The 21,334-nt window shown below is 37.8% G+C and overlaps 1 protein-coding gene across 2 annotated transcripts in view; it reads right to left on the minus strand.

The window, feature by feature from the left end:
* lin7a (lin-7 homolog A (C. elegans)) overlaps positions 1-21,334 on the minus strand; it is a 42,407-nt gene extending 21,073 nt beyond the window's left edge. For both annotated transcript variants that reach the window (XM_081363204.1, XM_081363205.1), the window contains exons 1-2: positions 21,238-21,334; positions 2,852-2,970 (exon numbers count right to left, since the gene is read on the minus strand). In XM_081363204.1, coding sequence (XP_081219330.1) covers positions 2,852-2,970; positions 21,238-21,277 — 159 coding nt within the window. In that variant the 5' untranslated portion in view covers positions 21,278-21,334. The remainder of the gene's footprint in view (positions 1-2,851; positions 2,971-21,237) is intronic.

A 21,334-nucleotide genomic window follows, 5' to 3' on the forward strand; every position in this document is an offset into this window, starting at 1 on the left:
GTCGACACTATAACAGTAGGTAATACCACACCACAGCTATAATGATCATGACACAGAGGAACGATATCGTTGGAATAAGAATGATTTTTTTTTCTTGATAATGAAAAATAAAATTGCCAGCTAATCAGAATCCAAATGACTTTAAAGAGCTTGAGCATTTAAAGCAGCAGATGACATAACTGCAGTGTGTGCTTATAATAAACAGAACAATATTGTCCCTTAGTGTCGACGCTAATATAGTTATCATTATTGTTAACTTTATTGTTCTTTTTGTGAACGAGCCAGTGATAAAATAAAAAATGCAAAATGCACTTCCATAGCCAGTAAGTATTGACATATTTTCTCAATTCACTTGACATTGACATTAGTGGCAAAAAGTTAATAATTGATGTCTAAATATTTGTTTTGTGAGTATTTTTCCCCACTGTTTTTTCATATATCTGGTCACGATCCTCCCCTACTGTTTCAAAATAAACAAGCACAAGATAATACGTGCTCTGCCCACTACTGACAGAGAGCGCAGCTGTGGTGTCATACTAAAAGGCAGCATATAATCATCCTTGTAATAATTAATTAAATAAACAATCAAATTAGCAGCATAATAGGCTTCTTTTCTCGTTCATGTGTTGTGCAGCACACACACACACACACACACACACCCCTAAATGGGAAAAGGCAATTCCACCGGGGTAACACTGTTCATATGCTCAGGCAAAAGTACAAAAATGTGTCTGTCTGTGAGATTGGTTTTTAGTTGTTTGCTAGTGCGGTTCCGGTGTTTGAGCATGAAAATGAGTATGAAAATGGACAACGGAGATCTTAAAGTGGTTAGGATGTTGCCCTGGTGCTGCACTTAAAACCGCAGTGGCCCAGGTCAACCTCATTCTCTGAATAATTGCATTTCTGCAAGTTCACAGGAGAAGCAGAGAAAAAAGGTTCCAGTCGTCACTATCTCTGCCTGACAGACACACTCCTGTCATCGCACACTCAACGCACATCTGTCAATAACGTCAACCTCGGATGATGCTGAGATTCCATTCCATAATTGATGATCCTCGGTATATCTACCACAGCCTCAAATCATTTTCAGTTTATATTAGTTTATTAGTTTTAAATACTTCTATTTAGCTTTAACAATTTAACTTTTCAGTTTTTATTTTAATTCAGCTTTATTTCAATTCATACAATTTTTTTGTAATAGTTTTAGTGGTAAAACTTATAAGAGAAGATAAGTTCTCTTTTGTTAACATTAGTTAATGTATTAACATTAACAATGAGCAATATAATTGTTACAGTATTTATTCATCTTTCTTAACGTTAGCCTGTTACCCTCAAATTTACCAAAACATTAACTCCAATTTAAACCCCCAGAATATGATTTTTTTTTTCAAAGGTTTGAGTCAGGTACTTTATGTTTCTTTGTTGACTACTTAAATAGCCCTTTACATAAAACACCACCAACCCCCACCCTATATACTGTACATTCAGAATACCAATTGCATGACTATGGACAAATTAGCAAATCACCATAAAATCTCAATGATTGACATAAAATTGAAAAAAAAAAAAAATATATATATATATATATATATATATATATATATATATATATGGTGTTTTAATGGCTTTATATTATTATATTATACAAATTCAAGGATATGTTTGGGGTCAATTTGACACTCCCATGAATGGTCTCAGGGTGCCTCACTGTTGGCACGACACACCTTCACCTTCTCTGGACAATCGATTTTCCAGATGTCCCAAACTGTCAGAAGGATGCTTCATTTAGACTAATAACTTTGCACCAGTCTTCTGCGGTCTAATTCTTGTACTTCCTGCAGAATTTCAGTCCATCTTTGAGGTTTTTCTTGGAGAGAAGTGGCTTCTTTGCTGCCCTTCTTGATACCAAGTTGTTGTCCAAAAGTCTTGGCCTTGCTATGTGTGCAGATGCACTCGAAATCAACGGCTGCCAATATTGAGCAGCTCTTCACTGGTGGGGACACGATTCTGTAGCTGATTCCTCAGGAGGAGAAGGTCCTGGCACTTGCTGGACACTCTGGGACGTCCTAAAGCCTTCTTCACTGCAGCTAAACCCCTCTCCTTGAAGTTTTTGATTATCTGGTAAATGGTTCTTTCAGGTGCAAAATTCTTTGCAGCTATTTCCTTACATGTGAGGCCATTCTGATGCAAAGATGATGGCTACACATCTTTCTTTGGATGTAACCATTGCTAACATAAGAACACAATGATTGGAAGCACTTCTTCCCTCCTTTTATAGCAATCATGTGCTGATGATATGATTAGTAAAAGGGCCAAAAACAGTGAAGTTTGGGGTTTTGTGATAAAGTGTATTGGACAGTAAAGCTTTTTGCAAATATGTAGAATGCATCTGATCACTCTGCACAGTAATCTAGAAAAATGTGAATCAACATCATAACTGAAGCAGCAAATTTAGCAAAATACAACATATATGTGACTGCCAAAAACTTTTGGCCACAGCTTTACCGTTGTTCAAGTGGGAAGCAGGACCATAAAAACGTTCAATTTTTGGAAGGTAATGTGTCTGCTTGTGGTTGAGAGACGACAGGAGGGTCAACACTAGGAGTCTCATGCTCATCTGAGGAGGATGCCTCACAATCAGGGTCCTCAACTTTATCATCTGTCTCAGACACATTCTCCTCTTTCACTGTCAAAGAACTGTGAAATATACTGAATTTACACTGGAATATATCATTTTCATTTTTGGATGATCTGCCACTAGAATATAATTATGAAAATATCTTAACTGTGTCATCCGTAGAATGTGGTGCTAAACTCTGGAGGGGACAGCAATGCTTAATGTAGGTCTCACCTCTCTAATGGCCGTGCAGAACTCGCTCTGTAGAACCTTCTTCAGGGACTGCAGCTTGTGACCTGGGACGTCACCTGACTCCTGTAATTTTTCCAGCAGCTCAATTGCCCTGGTGACATCTGAGATGGAAAGAGAGAAAGAAAACACAGATGTGTTTGAGTAACAGAGGGTCTGTGATTCAGAGAGAGAGAGAGAGAGAGAGGGTAAAGTTTGCAGTATAGGGCAGAGAGATGGTGGAGCTGCAGCGAATCGATTGCTGGGATAATGGAAATAGACTCGCTGATGGCCAAAAGGGCCACTGAAAGCAATCAGTGCTCTCTTTACATGAAGCAAAAGACCCATCACTCTGCTGTGCCCCTGCTATTCAGCAGACCTACAGGGGACACATTCGCTGGGGTCAGTGATGGCTTGTTTCAACAAATACATATGGGTCTTTGGCACAGCTTTCACTGTCTGGGTAATCAAGCTACATCAATAAGAGTATCCTTAACTACTCTCATTCATCTCAATGGCAGTTGCTCGATTGGCTAACCTGAAAACGTAATTATTTTACGAATCTGCACAGTTTGACTCAAGGATATTTATAAAAGAAGTATGCATGAAGATTTTCAACTCTGAAAATACAGACCCATGAGAGAGATGCTTAGTGTTATAGTAGTTATATATATTATAAGTAGTTGCTTTAGATTACTTATATAATATGAACAAAAACACTTCTTTAAATGCAGGTAATAATAGTGTGGCATGATGGTGAGTAAATGATGACAGAATTTTAATTTTTGGGTGAACAATCTCTTTAAAGCAACTGTATGTGAGTTTTTTTTACCTTGAAATATCAGTTTTAAAGTTCTAATAAAGGCGAATGGCTTCTGTTTGTTTTACATGCAAATCCATAAAAAAAAAGGTCTGTTCTGGGAGTATGTAAGTTTGGTGGAAGGTTACACAGTTTTGCAAAAGGGTTGGATTGCTTTATGGCAGTACATTGCACAATATGTCACACCAACATAGCTTTAGTGAAGGAGTATTATACTGTAAGAACGAAGAGAATGTTGACATAATTATATTTGTATTTGAACTAACTAATGCAGGACTACAAATTGTTTACACTGTCTTGAAGTTAGTTATAGTTTCTGTCAATGCTTTTTGTTATGGTTGGAACATTGCTTACAAGGTTGACATGGTTCTTCTTGGCTTTTGAAATCATTTAGCTTGCGAACAACAAATGCACCAGCTATCTACTAATTATTTCAGCAGTTTATTTATGATAGTGAATCCCACTCACTTAACTGTAGGGGGCTCCAAAGTGACAAAAAAAGTTGCTTTAAGCCAAGTAGCTAACCCTCCTTTAATAGACTTGCATAAAACGGTGGCAACAGCAATATTTTAAAAGACATTGAGCATACTATTAAACAATTTTCTTAAAGGCAAGCTACATTTATTAGCAATAAGTAAAGGAACTTGGAGTCAGTGGAGTAAGATGCTGCTTATAATTGGAAGAATGGAAAAAAATGGAAGACGTGAACGCAATGGCCAAACGAGTATTTCTAGCGCATGTTTATATAGAAATACAATGGAAAAGCAGTGCAATGCAATGCAAAAGCAACCTCCAATAATTGATAACAACCCCCAATATGGTGTAGTTACTGTGTACTTACAGCACTACACACCCTAGAACAGGCTAACTGCTGAAGCTCAACGCCTTTCCACTGCACACGACGTTTTGACACGACTGTTGAAATTCGCCCCCTAGTGGCAGTCATAATGAACTTATAATCTTGCGCGGCAACATTAGTAAACTGTTGCATTTGTCTGAAATTTTCCCCGTTAAGGTGCATCTCTTGCACTAAACGTTAATACTCGAGCTAGTGTTTTGCCCACACTGACTTGCAATATTTCTTTTTGCGTCTCCAGTAAAGGAATGTAAAAACAAGAGCCCTTTATCCTCCGAACTTTCACCCTGGTGGAACGAATAAACGACTGCAAACAATAAACAGCTATGCAAATAGGACAAATAAATGCCAATAATTTGACTGAAAATACGGTGCCAGACAACATTGACTAGCTAGCTGGTCTGACAGTAGCTTTTAGACTACCTGCATAGAAAAGCTTTCTCTTTGTATCTCTAAGCTAAACATAATTACTACAGGCATCAAAGCATCACCTTAGTAAAAAATCCACAGCCTTTGACAATAAATTAGATATAATTACTGGTAAATCAATTATAGATTGACTTGGAATGCTCCTGCTATTAAGTAGGCTATAATCCGTTTTCGGGAGGACTATGATAAAATCGTATTTATGTGATGAATATCTGTCACTTACCCCGTTGAAGGTCTATGGTTTAAAAAAAAGTGTAGTTTTACAAATCGCTGATCACGTTATGGGTGGTTGAGCCTCTGGTCATATTTAGTGCTCAGTACGACTCGCGGTGATTTGTTTTTGTGTCAAGGCAAGCATGTGGCTAATTGTGCTCGTTCATCTTTGGACCGTGAAAAATAACACCCATTTTATGTAATGTGTAACTGTTAGGGGTGAAAAATGAGAAATTTTGTGTCACAAATTCATAAAGACGAGGGTCTTTCTGTCCCATATTAGCCTACATTAGATAATAACTTTGTCCAGACACAGACAGCAAAGCAAAGTAGGCCAGACCCCGACAGAAACTAATAAAACTGAACCCAGTGAGACTAGTAGAGCAGACACAAAAGCTATAATGGCCTGTGGGCTCATGGGACAACAACAGATGCAACAATCTGAGCAAAATCTCTTGCAGTCCGTTCTGTCAGTCACATTGAGAGGAGACTTACAACCTTTTGCTCTAATCTTCAAACCCCAAATGGGTGGTTTTGGTACATTTTTCATGAATATGTCACATTGCATTGAATTTGAAAGCTTTTCTGATAAAGCGATAGATTCAAATTAAAGCTCTTCTGTTATTAAAGCAGCTTAGATTCTATCAAAAACTGACAGCTAGATCCATAACTGAGTAGTGTCCTGGCATGTCCCACTTGGCTCTGCCTCAGAAAAATGTCAGCATGACATTAATCACTCTGTTGCTACAACACCTCACAGTAAAAATTGATGACTGATGTGTTTTGGTGAAAAATGCGGTCTGTTGCATGCTTAAAAAGTGTCGTTATTGTTAGCAAAAACCAAAATGATTAAAATTGTTTTTGTCAATTGAAATTAAGCTGAAATAAAATGAAATATAAATATATGAAAACTTAAACTTAAAAAACTTAAATGAAGATTAGAAATGTTGTCTTGGCAACTAAATGAAATTAAATAAGTTTAAGTTGACATACTATAATTAGTAACACTTTAGACTACTGTTCCGTCAGTATTGAATAACTACACAGGAGCAAATGATTAATGCAATATTAACATTCTAGTAACTACTATTAACTAACAAGAAACTCTGGTTAACAAATTAAGTAGTGCTCAGTTGAATGTGGTAGTTCACTATTAGCTAATCAATAACTAGTATTTTTGTCATACCTTCCGGAGGACTGAACGTAAGAACTGCTATATGCAGGCTCATAATTAATGTGAATAATGCATAATGTATAATTAATTATAAAGTGAAGTTCATGGTAATCCACATAAAAGCTATTTAAAACAACAATAAAACTAGTATATAATTAATATGAAAATAACATTATATTACTAACTATATTACAAGTTAGTTACCTAATTTTTTAAAAACGAATTAAAAAATATTAATTAATCTTTTACATAAAAGCAGCACAGCATATGGAAACAAAATGCTTGAAAAATCTTCAAAAATGTGCTCCATGGACAAAATAAGGACATAAGGATGAGTAAATATGATTCATTTAATGGGCCACCCAAGCGTAGTTGTGGTGTGGGAATTTTATGATTTGGAAATAATGAGGGGAAAAAACAACAGCCAGTGAATCTTCTGAAGGACAGTGGTGATGTAGTCACAAGAGCGGGATTGAATCAGTTCTGGATGTTCTGGAGGTTATTTAGACTTTGAATGATATTCCATAGAAAATGCTGTTGCAATAGTCAATTCCGGATGTAGTAAAGCCATGAATCAAAGTTTCTGCAGCAGAGAGTGACAGACAAAGACTTCAATTTTGTGAAAACCAAAATATTCATAGCTCAGTCAATTTTTGTTTAAAAAATATTTTATTTTAGCCCTGTATCCTGTACATTTCTAATAGATACACTAACTTTTGGGGTCAGAAGATTTTTCCTAAAGAAATTAATACTTTTATTAAGCAATGATGCATTCAGTTGATCAGAAGTGACAGTAAAGACTTTAACATTCATATATGATTTCTATTTCAAATAAATGCTGCTCTTTTGAACTTGATGAAGAATACTGAAAAAATGCATCAAGTTTTCACAAAAAATATTAAGCATCTCAACTGTTTTCAACATTAATAATAGTAAGAAATCCTACTTGAGCATTGATACATATTACAATGATTTGATCATGTGACACTGAAGAGTAACAGAGTAATGGCTGCTGAAAATTCAGTTTTGCCATCACAGGAATAAATTGCATTTGTTTATTCAATTATTTTAAATTAATATTAGTAATAATATTTAACAATATTACTGTTTTTTTGTATCCTCTAAAGCCCAAACTTTTGAGCGGTAATAGGGGCATTTTGCCTTTCATAGAGAAGAAGAGACAGGAAATGACAAAGGAGAAGAGCAGAAAGACCTGGGGCCCTATTTTAACGATCTGAAACGCAAGTGTCAAAGCGCAAAGCGCAAGTAACTTTGTGGGCGGGTCTTGGCGCTGTTGCTATTTTCCTGGCGGGATAAATGACTCTTGCGCCAGGCGCAAATCTAAAATGGGTTGGTCTGAAGCAGCTTCATTATTCATAGGTGTGGTTTGGGCGTAACGTGAAATAAACCAATCAGAGCGTCATCTCACATTCCCTTTAAGAGCAGGCGCGTTTGTTCTAAAGCGGATTCCTATTATAATGGCGGATTTTCCAGGCGCGCGCCAGGAGCGGTTCACAGCCAAGGAGAGCAACGCTCTCGTCAGGGAGGTTGGGGATGGAGAAACCCACCCAAATTAACTTCGGTTAAAAAGGCGTATGATAATTTGGGTAAATGTGTAAGCTAGATGTATGCTTTTATAATAAATTGTCTATCTATCTATCTATCTATCTATCTATCTATCTATCTATCTATCTATCTATCTATCTATCTATCTATCTATCTATCTATCTATCTATCTATCTATCTATCTATCTATCTATCTATCTATCTATCTATCTATCTATCTATCTATCTATCTATCTATCTATCGTAATAATGTATGATTTGCAAAAATGAAAACTGCTGCTTCTGTGTAGATGAGAGAATCAAAGTGTATGCGCGTTGTGCACACGCTACATTGATTATGGCCAAGCATGCGCCCTTAAAATAGCATATGAATAACATGCGCAACGCGCCACTGACTTTAAACTATTTTTTCCTGGTTAGTGGCGCAATTGTTTTCTAAACCTGCAAAATAGCATGAAGGAACGTTTGCACTGGAACACGCCTCCTTTTTTGCGCTGAACCGCCCAGGGAGCGCAAGTTCATTCCCTAGTTTAGCGACGTGCTTCTGTGGAGGGAAAAGCGCGCTTTGCGCGGGTGCAAAATAGGAATGATACATGCGTCGGTGTACAAAGTCAATTGCGCTGGGTGCAAGATAGGGCCCCTGGAGTTGGGAATCAACACAGATCACCCGTAACACTACCGTTCCATATTCAGAGTGCTGCCTATTGCCACTTTAAAATGGTCACGGACTTGTAGCACATTTCACACTGGGTGTAGGTTTCACTCACCAGTGAATGGATCAATTCTGTGCGATTCAGTGCCTAGCACCCACCATTTCAATTTTGAACGGCATTGTCCATTGATTTGTATTGTTAGTAGTGCTCATTTGTCACAATTTTGAAGTCTTCACTTCCTTCCATTCTCCCTCACCCTGCTCGTCTTATACACGTCCATAAACGTTATATATGCTATCTTAGAAAGTTCCTTAAATAACGCATGACCTTTGAAACAGACTCCCTGTTGGGAATGTGCCTATGATTCTTTAAGGGGCCGCTCTATAGATTTTGGGACAGAGCCATAGGCTCAATGGTACACTTCATAATATTGACAATGTAATTAGAGTGTATGCTCAGAATAAAGGTCCAAATTATTATAATTGACCAACTTTGAGATCTCAGTCCTTGCCTCAAATCTGATGCTCAAAATACCAGCAGAGGCTCATTAGGATTATTTGTCTCTACATACAACTCCAAAAACATACCTATACATACATTTCACTGCAATTTCCAGTTTAAAATTAACACTAGAGGCAGTATAATGCCAACAACGACTGTTCCTTTTAACACAAATGATGATTTCAGGGGCAGATTATAGGTTAATAAAGACTTATTTCTTGCACAATACTATGTTATCACATTTTTTCGAAGTACATGATTTGTAAACTAATACATTTTTACATTTTCATCACATGCATAGTTCCATATGTGTGGCTTTTCTGATGTAGTAAACTTGCTCGGTAGCTCAGCTGGTACAACATTATTATTGCGGAGCGCGTGGGTACGAGTCCCATGAAACACGAGTCACGATTTAAGACTTCAAAGACTTGTAGATGGAACATGGTTACTTCAGCAAATGCATTTTACCACAAGTTTGCTTTTGGTTAGGTTTACAGTAGGGTTTAGTGTAGGTGCTATGTTATCTGCAATCACATTAACCTTCTAGCGCCACTTCATTTCTGAATTGCTTCAATATGTGAGAACCAACGTATAAAATGTTGCCAGATTGACTTTCATCTGGATAAAACTGAATGAGCTTTTAGCACCACTCACTGGGCATTTCATTCTGTTTTCCCAACAACAGAGTGCATGGCATCAGATTAGTGAAGGTGACCTTTGGAGTCATGTCCTGTAGCAGCTTTCACAGATCCACATATGTACAGCCGCTACACAGCGTGTGACAGCCTTTTCTTCATTAATCCTGAGCTGAAGCTCCATCATTACCGGCGGATTTCTGCCGAGAGGACGGTCTGGAGTCGTGTATGGGGTAATGAGCCGAATTGAACATACTGGTGTCCTTTCAGCCAGCACAGGAAACTGTGTAAACACTCCTTTTCACATTTATGTCTCATTACTGGGAGGTTAGAGAATGACCATGAATGATATTCTCTTTGTGACTCATACTTCTCTTGTGTGTCTTGATTCGGATGTTTCTGTCTCTGCTCGTGGTCTCTCTCGCTCATTAACAGTTTTTTAGAAAGTTACTGAATTTAGGCTACTGTTTTTAAGCTGCTTTAAAGATCAACTTTTAGATGTGTTGTGCTGTACACATTGCCTAAGACCTTCCTTCCTGTTTATAATGAGCAGAGCATAGTTATCTTACCATGGGTGTCACTTTGTATTCTGTTTGGGGGGGGGGGGTAGGTTGTGTACAGATGGGCCGATTGTGTCATGAATATTAATTAGGTTATGCACAAATAATTTGAAGTTTCGATAAATACATGTTTTTCATAACTAGGTAGTATCTGGATATTCTTTAGCTGAATTGCATTTGTACCTTGTATTTCAATAGGGGCCATTCATGCTGACCAATTCAAGTCCAGAATCAAATTCAGTCCTGGGAGTCAGATGATAAATACGTGGATAGAAAAGAATAGCACTTTGGTCTGGCAGTAATGTTTTCGCTTTGAATTTGGGGGTTTGGGATTCCAGATTGCAGATGTATGTCATTGAATGTTTATCAGTATTTGTTTGGGAACATATTTGTTTACATAGTGTTTTCTGATTTCACTAGAATGGATAGAGAGCACGTCTAAGAACTGTATGTGGGAGAAAATTTGTCACTGTCGCTTTGTGTGGCTGATGAAAACTGTAACAATTACTCAATATAACACAGAAACTAAATGAATCATGCTTAACAATTGGTGATGCTTTCTCTGCAAGATGTATTAGATACATCCCTGCCATTAGTAGGGATTTCAGAAAGTGGTGGGGATTCAATTAGCTTTGGCAGAAAGTGATAGGAACACCCATTATATTTGACGCCAATGTATCTTGCAATTGCGTATTTGAGACTTGCTTAAAGCAACAACATGGAACTTTTCCTCTGCGGTCGCCCTACAGGTTGGAAGCGGAATTGTCCATTACCGCTGTCGTAAAATGATTTACGGTTACTGTATGAAGCATGCAGGTTTTTTTCATATGGGCAATGATAATATTATTAATCTTCCCCCTTTCATAATTTATACATGTTTAGTAGACTAAACATTTTAACTCAAACATTTGCGATTTGCATGTCGATTGCAATGCTCAAATCTGAACGAGAATGATAGCGATAGCATCCTAACCATCTAAAACTACCATGTTAGTGTTTACTAGCTACCAGATTGATAATTCGCTCATCTACTAGCTGATTCATGAAGATAAATGGAGGACCAGATAGTTTCCGTAACGTAGCCAGGCAGACAACAGATTAGAAAAACTAAAGATAGTATGCAAGCAATTTACAGTTACTTACTAGTTCAACAGCATGACGGCCAAGTCAGCATCGGTCTGGTAACTCTCCTCCTCCATAAGCTAACGCCAGCGAGCAAACGCTCGACCAATATTGATCCTCGTCCTGCCTTTCAGTTTATCACTCTCCCTTTTCCTCTTCCGACTCTACTCCGACAAAACCTTGGACTTCTTACGTTTCGCTGCTGCTTCAGCCATGACGAAAACAGACGTACGAAAACAAACGCGCTGGTTGGCCACATTTGAGGAAGTGGTGGGCAAAGTGACGTATGCCGTAAAGCAGTCGAATTTTGTAGTTCTTTTTGAGCGCTGGTTACTACCCGCACCCCGAAGTTACATAGTGCCAGTAAAAGCGATACAGACCCCATCGGGCTCTGGCAGACGTCTCATTCAACCTATTGTAAGTCGATGTACTGTCACAAGGGTCTTGGAAATATATTATGAAGGTTGAAAAGTTACATGTTATTACTTTAAAATATCCCTACTTTATGTTATCATTAGCTCTGTAAATCGCAAAAAGGGTAGGAGTACAACCCATGCTTTTTTTGCCAATCACAAACCACCTTTTACGGGTATTGGTTTGCTGGAACGATGGGGCGTGTGGTTGAAGGGATGGGATTATCTAATTATAGTGGAAGTTAGCAAAACGGCTGTAATCACTTACAGCACCTTTAACTATATTGAGCTGAAACTCTATACCCTCATGGAAGGATATGATGTCTAATGCCTTAATATTAACTGTCTAAAGATCTAAAGATCAATCACCATAATATAATTTAGTGGGCAAGCTTATTTATAAAAAATAAATGGACTGATTAATGCATTTGTGGAGATTGGTAATGACTATATCTTCGAGGGAACACGAAACAGCATTTCGAAGATAAATTCATCCATTAACAAAGTTATAAGATGAAAAAAGCCTCTAAAAGCATTTTCCTGCATCATGCGCAGCTATTACAGATAGGATTAATTCTCCGTGGCGCCCCTGGGTTTTCTTTCAGCTTTCAGTGAACAGCCAACTTGGGCTTGGTTTTATTAGTCTCATCTCAGTAAAGTCTTTTCACACACATCTGAGTGACACATGTCATCATTTAGCAAGAAAAGAGGAACATCGTGGCACACGTTGTTATTCCACGGGCTAAATCCGTCGGATTCAGATTTGCATGGTGGCAGCTCAAGGCCCTGTGTGGATCTTGCCTGGGATTTACGTCACGTCTATTAGCGCAGGCTCACAAACAGGAGATTTAAAGGGCTTGGTGATGTTCACACTCCAGGTTTGTGATTGGTACATTAAACTACATTACTATGGAGACCGGTAAGTGCAGCGGAGGGGGGTGCAAATGCGTTGGCAATGGAATGGAAGAGTACACTATTATTTATCTGTTCTCATAATGTGTGGTCTTTCCGACAAGAAATAAGTCAGAGTGATTGTGTAATTTTCGCACCTTTAAATGTAAAACCCACATGGGGTTGCCTGCCCACACGGATCTGTGAGTAAGCATTGGGGGCAAAGATAGCGCAGAGATAGAGAGTATTCAGCCTTCCAGTGTACCGAACTACACTACGTCTATGTGACCCGACTCTCCATTCAAAAACCACTGTAGCCTTTAGCATTGCTGCTAATGGTGTAAGGGCCACCATGATCCTATTTTTTTCCACAAACACACTGTGGATTGAGACCACATAGTGAAAACACAGCTTAGACCAAGAAATAATTCACCAAAGACTTCTCTATTGTCTACAGGCTTTAGCTCGACTATTATCATACAGTTTTCACAGCAATCATGCTTAGAATCTCTGTACCAATGAACTATGGTATCCTATCATGGCAAGTTTGAGGTTTGAAGAATATAATTTGACATTTTGTTGAATTTATCTGACAAAATACAAACTCAGCAACAGTGCCAATGAAGTATTAAATAATTTGTGAGAGATATTGAGCTTCTCAAAAAGATGTTGCTCGCTATGAACAGACATTTATGTCTGTTTTAAGGTTTCTGTTTCTAATTCATGTTCAGTTTGTTGAGTCACAAACTTCACTAGTTTCTCCTAGACAGCTACAGTATGAGATTGACAAAAAATGGAGACCTTTTCAGATTATTTTCCAGAGAAAATACCCCCATTATTATCACATGTGTGAATTACAGAGTCTGTAAAGTTAGATACCAAAGTCTGTAATAAAAAGACAGAGATTTCGTCATTTTTCCTACAAACTAAATATACTCTTACCGGTTTGCTGGTCTTACTTGGTCTCCCAGCCTGGCAAGGCTGATCTATTAGCTGTATTTAAAGGGATGCACTTTTCAGCTGCTTGCCCAGTTAAACTAGTTAAACATCAGCCTTAACCGGGTTGTGAATTTATTTTTAAACAAGCTAAAATCAACTTAAACCAGCTAAAACCAGAAAACTATCTTAGGTTAAATCTGGGATTTTTTTGTATGCCAAAATTCAACTGAGAACTCTAAAAGTCTCATAAGGTTTAAAAGAGCAATACAATTATCTGTTGGGTTACACATTCTTTATGAGGATGTGAATTTCAATGATGCTTACAGTAGACCAGATTTTGGATTGAAAATGATATTAAATATTCGCAGTGCAGTCTTCTAGAATTCATTTGCATGATTATTAATTAATTTATAGCTAGATGAACCCATTAACTTAAGAGGAACAAGTGAATATAAATTGATCTTGGTATATGGCAAAAATCTGACAAAAACATGTAGAGCAAGAGATAGAGCGGTCGTTTTTAATCAAAAATCTACCTTTTTAACAGAAACGGATGTTATAGTCATTTCAAAGGTAAAAGGAGCTTTTTGTACAAGTAAAAATATACTGTAAAACTAAATAAAATACCTACAGTGGAAAAAGAAACCTCAACACTACAAATCAAATGTGGCGGGACGCTGTTTGTCTAAAGGAGTGACCAGATCTCTTCAGAGACTCAGTGTTGTCTTTCAAGTGAGACTAAAACTCATATCTCTCATCACTGTTGAGGTTTCTTCTTGTAGGCTGGATTTAATAACAAAGACATCAATCTCTGTGGCAAGATTGTGGCGAGCGTACACATTGCAATCCCACAATTCAATATCAAGGACTGAGTCCATAGCAAATTATTTTTCTGTTGAAGCACTTTCTGTTGAAGGTTTGACGGCATTGTGTGTACAGTATTTGAATGACAATTTCCTTGCTGACATATAATCTGCTCTGTCTATATAGTGCAATATAGTTTGCATATATAACCTAACTGCAAAGAGTTGCGGGTCTGTTGTTCCATTCACCTTGAAGAGTTGGAAATTCCAACGTCTAATGGTGCAGTCCATTTGTCCTCGGAAGTGGGAAAGTCCTAGTCCCCACTCTCCAGTAGGATCTTTTAAATGGAATGCCCTCTCAAATCGGAGTTGTAATGGGGAAGCGCAACCGCCCCGACTTCAGAATTCAATATGGCTACTCAGCACATCAACCTTAGTGAAACAGTATAGTAATACATTGTTCATTAGCACTTCTGTTTGTCTGTGTCTAAAACTCAGTGGTGCACACAGTACTATCCAACCTCTATTTGTGGACATGGTACCTCTGTCACCTTTAGAATCTAATTTCATCTGTGCAAAATACTGATTATGTATGTGTTTGTATTCCAAAAGACCAAACACAACAAATGTTTGCCTGGACAGGTCCATCTTAGTTTTCTGGCCTGTTTACTGGAATGCGGTCAACTCGGGTGTGACATCATTCCCAGCTACGACATCCCTCCTCTGAGGTAAATGGAACGCAGCAAGCTAATTTGCGGCCCTAGTCCGTCGTCCCTGGTTAGTTGTCACAGAGATTTACACAGTTAATAATATAATGACTCAAAATTCCCTCTTTACAGTACATCAATATAAAACCTGTTTAGCAAGTTTGCAGAGGAACCTGTGTAAAACAGGGTAAATGAACATGTCTGTTGATCATTAGACACCTGCAAATGTTAGCATTGCATAGCATTGTTTATAAGTGCAGTGTGCCAAGAGACATCCTTGTTGACAACTGAACACCTGCAAAGTTAATAGGAGCCAGTTTTTTTCTTCTTTACGTGTTATTTTTTTACTTAAATTGAACGCAGTGTAACATGAAAAAAAAAAGGGCCTAGCTGCACCAAACAAGACAATCTGAAGTTTGGAATAACACAGGTTTACTTAAGATTATGCATAAAAGGATATTGATTTGGTTTAATGTCAGCATAAAATGCTAATTTTACTTTTGTAATGGGGTGTATTTCGTAGTGAAACGGGATATTCAAAAATAACTTGGGACTAGACTTGATTTTATACATCAGGAATTGATTGGAACATCCACACCACGTTCCAACTTGGTCTTATACTCTAGGTATACTCTACTCAAGTGAACATTTTCTCATCATTTATTCACCTTCCAGCATCCCAGATGTATATTACTTTTTCTTCAGATGAACACAAACATAGATAAAAAACAAAATCCATATATTTCTATATAATTCAAGTGGATTGTATCCCAAAACTTGATGTTTTAAAAACTACACTAAGTGATCATAATGGTAATCCATACGACCCCCAGGTGATGAATCAATGTCTTCTGAAATGAAAATATAGGTGTGTATAGAAAATAGTCATATTTAAAACTTATTTTATTTTCCGGCCATCGCTTGAATCACGCTTCAAAATGTGCTGGCATGGCGCTTCACAATGCTCTCATGAACGTACACGTATGACAGTTGCCTGGAAATTATGGTTTATAGTTAAAAATAATTCTTACACACACACACACACACACACACACACAAACCTATTGTTTAGCTTCAGAAGACATTGATTCATCTACTTGGTTCGTATGGATTACCATTGTGATCACTTTGTGTGGTTTCTCGAGTGTCAACTTTTGGGCACACATTTACTTGCATTATATGGATTCACAGAGATGGATTGTTTTTGAGAGATGGTGAGTGAATGATAAGAGAATTTTATCATTAACAGGCGTTCATTCAAATTATGTTCATCGCATCGGTTTTCCACACCGAACAGAACTTTAATAGTCAAAAGGAATCTTGTTTCAGAGACGGTTCAAGTTATTACGTTTTGATGGTAGTAAAACCATAAACATCTATTCAGTAAGGAAAAAGGTACATTTCATTTTGACTTTAAGCTATTTTTCTAATAATCCCCTTGTCATTCATTACATTACACTTCGTGGTTGCCTCATACTATACATTAATTTATAGCTAGAGTGGATAAAAAATCGACGTGCTTCTAGACTGACAACATGGCCAGCCAAGACACTTCCAGTCTATGTTTTTACAGAACTATTTTCCTGAGGAGTGCATTGTCTTCCTCATTTTATATGCCAGAATTAATTTCCTGAGAGAGTGCTAGCCATCTGCTTCTTTCCAGATTCAGACGGCCATCCTTTACGGGTCAGGCAAGCCTGAAGAAAACGCTGCTCTTCGGACAGCAGGCCTGCCAAAACAGCAGGAGTTAGTGCAGGCACAAAGCAGTAGCCACATCTGGTGTCCAACTCATATCCCAGGACCTCACTTTATCAAACCCGGTGAATTATCAGTAATTGGCCCAACTGTGACATTCCCGACTGCAAAGGGCACATAAATCACCTTGCAGCATAATAGCTGAGACAGAAATCCGCACAAATGACCTCACAGAGCGTCTATCCGCTGATGTCGGACTGATACCACTGTCTGTCTTTCTAGACCCTTTCTTTTTCATGCACACAATTACTGGTGACACAGACGGTTCTGTTCGGATAAAAATAGTCTTAGATATAATCCCTTGATCTTGATCTCAGTCTGGTCTGGGCTTTTATCTTCGAATGGATGGACTAAAGTGGACAGAAAATGTTCAGAATCAATTTCGCCTAAAGGAAAGATTATATTACTGCTGTTTTATCCCATATTTTGTATAACCATACTATGGTTGGAAATTGTATTGAAAGCTTTTGAACTAGTGAATACTTTGACAGCTCTCTTGATATTGTCAATATTCGCTGAAATACTTCCAAAATAAATTTGATCAAATTCTAGCGTGTCAAAGAGGAACACTTCTTGTTTCATTTAGCAAAGTCCTTGGAAGAATTTTGTCTTTTTGAATAACTTGAAGTACTTCAGACCAAAATCAATATGACATAAGTAAGTATTCCAAGATCTTGAAAATAAAGAAATCCATTTTGTGGAAGCGTAAAGCATTAGTAGACTGAAGCAGGGATGGAATATGCCCTGAAAACAGCCCGAAACCTCTGTTAGCCTGATACAAACTATCACCTCCTGTAGTGTAGTTCAGAAATATTGCTTTTACATTGCAGAGGAAAAGCAATTAGTTTGAGAGGAATATGTCATGCAATGCTAATCATAGAGAACCATGTTTGAATCCCATATGATTATACTGACATTTTCAATAAACTAAGATTCGGAGGCATATTTAATTGCATTTATGTTTGTGATTTTACTGATTTGATTAACTTGCCTTGTACTGTACACCAATATTAGCATAACACGAGGGATTTGTGCAGAAAGTCTCCCTGTGCCCCATAGAGAAGGCAACGTTTTGGGAGTGACATCTGTATTTAAATGCAGGAGTGAATCCTTAAATGTTTTAGTGTCAGCAACACCAAGGTCATGGGTTCGATTCCCAGGGAATGCTCAAACTGAAAACTTGAATCCAATGTTTATCGCTTTGGATAAAAGCGTCTGCCAAATGCATACATTTTTTTTTTTAAACCAGAAAACAGAGATGTAGAATCGTCTGGCACAGTTCAAAAGAACCATAATGTATGTTTCCACAGGATTGAAGGGCTAGTTGAAAAAAAAAAAAACTAGATTGGAAAGAGTCTGAGTAGGCACTACATTTGGCGAAATGAATGCAAACCAGATGTACTACACCTGCCATGTTGGCCTTGTCATGTGACCTACAGCATCAGTTGCATTGCTTCACTGCCATTCTCCTCTTCACTGCACACTCCAGAACCTCAGCGGAAATAATAGGTCATCCGCGTACTTTTCGCCTACTGTCTTCCAAATTTTGACATACTACTCTTTTGGAGTACTGTTTTTCGCATACTATATGGAAGTCAGATGCAGCAGTACATTTACATTTTACATTTACATTTAGTCATTTAGCAGACGCTTTTATCCAAAGCGACTTACAAATTAGGACTAGATTAAGCGAGTCATCATGAAGAGGCAAAAACAAAAACAAAAACAACGCAAGAAGTGCTCAAGATACGAAGTTCAGGCATTATACAGAGTAGCATATGCCCGATAAGTGAGGTTTTAGAGGGAAAGGGGAGAGTTTTTTTTTTTTCAGTAGTCTAAAAATGTGCCAATACTTTTGTCAAAAAAATTTCTCTCTTCTAATCTTTTATACATCTTCCTTGTATCTAAATTTGGTTTCGACAGCTGGCCCACTGACCCACTGAGAAAATTTGCGGAGCTCCTTAAGGCCCGTCCATCCCTTGAATGAAGTAAAGCCAGAGCAGCACTGCGGTCAGTGGTCATTCTCAAGTTTCACTACTCCAAAATCCTAATATTCCCTGATTTAAATCTCTCCTTCTGAATAACTCTAGTACAGTTCTGTTTTCAAAACACAAGCATTCCATCCTTATCGAAGATCTTGGTTGGAGTTTCTTCCATGAGTCTATACTGTACAAATGTCGATTAAGTATTGATTTTTTTAGTTTACTAGATCAGTAGTTCCATACTGTACATTAGTGACACCTTCATATATGTCTTGGATTACACAAAAACTCACACAGAGAGCTGTTCTTATCTTTGAACATCTGGTATTTGAATACAATAGCAGGAAAGTATAACAATGTTCAGTTAACCGTCCGCACCCAAAACGAAGGCAGACACAAGGTTATTTCTCAGTGATCAAATTATAATCTACTATCCCTGCTCTACACTTTCCCTGTATAACCTCAAGCACAGCAGTCTTATTGGTCGAGATGTTGAATAATGTGAGGCCTGTGCCTGTTTTGGATCTCTACTGTCATAAAGCTGTCTGTTTAAATGTGCTATCATTAAGCATAACAACTACCTTGGGTTTCTGGCAATGCTCAAAATATGTCACCAAAATAAATCAGTTTCCACTTAAATTTAATTGTTTCTGGAGGTTCTGTTTAAATAATAAGAATGAAGAAGAACTACTGAGCATTAGAAGCCTAATGTAGGTGGACATTTTTGACACCTGCCCTGGCCCCTGTCACCATATACCATACTAAATCTACAAAAACAAAACCCTATAGGAACCCTTTATATGATTCTTGACCATCAAGAACACATTTTAATGCAATACAACAATGTAATCCAAAGGATTCCTGTTATTTCTAAGTACTTGATCTATTATGTTGGACAACATACAGAGAAAACAAATCAAACCATATTGATTAACGCGATAAACCTAGAGAGTTCCTGATTGGTTTAATGGGTTGCTGATGTCATGATTGCATTGCTTGTACAGTGTAAACAGTGTCTTTATTTATAATAAGTCTAATTTTTAGTGATGGGAAGACAGATAAATTTTCATGAACTGGTTCTTTTTCATGAACAATTCATTTCGAATAAAGTTTCAGCAAAAATTTATCCGGCAATTACTTTATGTCCTTGACACCTTGACATGAAAATGCTAAAATAAAGCCATATTATGTAGACAGACTTGATTCAGCTCATAATAAATAATTATTTAGAATCTAAATATAATTTGCATTAACAATAAACAAATTCACACGTTAAAAAGCGCATGCACATTTCAACAACACGTTCTGTACGACAATAAAACTGTCATATAATCAATTCATAAACAGTGGGCTACGTTTTATTTGTTACATTTTTGGCTATTACTACTTAATGTCCGCTCTATTAAACATATTTTATCGGTTCACGCCGTATGTGAGTCGGTTCAACTGATTCGTTTTAAAGACCCGACTCAACACAACAATTCGTTCACCAATCGGACATCGCTACTAGTTGCAATATACAGTTTCCACATATCCACAGCGCGTCGCGCGCACATGCAAGAGACCAGAGGCATCTCATTTCTCTATAAATATCTCCATCGCTTTGCTTGAGTGACGATTGCAATGGCTTTAGTGCCATAGGCTACTGTTTGACCTGCTATATAATCGTATATAGCCTTGTAAATGAAACGCAATTCATTTGTTGGTGATTTAAGCGCACAACGGCCCATATTGTTGCACTCACCGTCTCTTCAGGCTGCTCTGACAGTTCAGATAGTGGACACTGACCGCTGATAATAAATTAAGCGGACTGCCATGATAATGTCAAAAAGGCAAGCTTCTGTTCACATGACTTGAGTCACGTTGTGACATATTTCTTTTTTTCATAATGTAATGTGAGACCGTAGGACGCATCGCGCGTACAGTAGATTATTCGAGCGCTTCTTTGTAATCTAATCCGGTTTTATTTTATTAAAGTATAGCCTATAAAACAGCTCCGGTTCAAATTCAGTTTTGCACACGGAGAAGTTGTAGAATCTTCTGTAAAGTGAAATAAGGACGAAATAAAGAAAATACGGATCGTTGCTTTGAGCATGTATAAAATGAGCGCCTTATGCTTTATTAAAAATAAACCGAATACATATCCCATTATTATAACGCACACTGATGGATCCTGAATCACAGAGCATGTTCTGTTCATCATCATCATCATACTTGACGGACACAAACCGAACCGAGATGGCAACATCACCAAAACATCAAAAGCCCATGAGCCAAGTCCAACAACGCCAAAATCCAAGAAACCAATAGCGCCAAAGCTTAAAGTTCCCTCCAGCAGCGAGGACTGAATGGACGTGGTTTGTCAGTACTCACCTCGCTCCAGGGTGAGCGGTTGGACTGTCACTGTCGCCATGACTGTGCTGTGTTATTATCGCTCAGAGAGAGAGAGAGAGAGAGATGGAGCTGCGGC

The sequence above is a fragment of the Scardinius erythrophthalmus genome, assembly GCF_964197995.2.
Source record: "Scardinius erythrophthalmus genome assembly, chromosome: 4".
Classification (NCBI taxonomy): Eukaryota; Metazoa; Chordata; class Actinopteri; order Cypriniformes; family Leuciscidae; genus Scardinius; species Scardinius erythrophthalmus.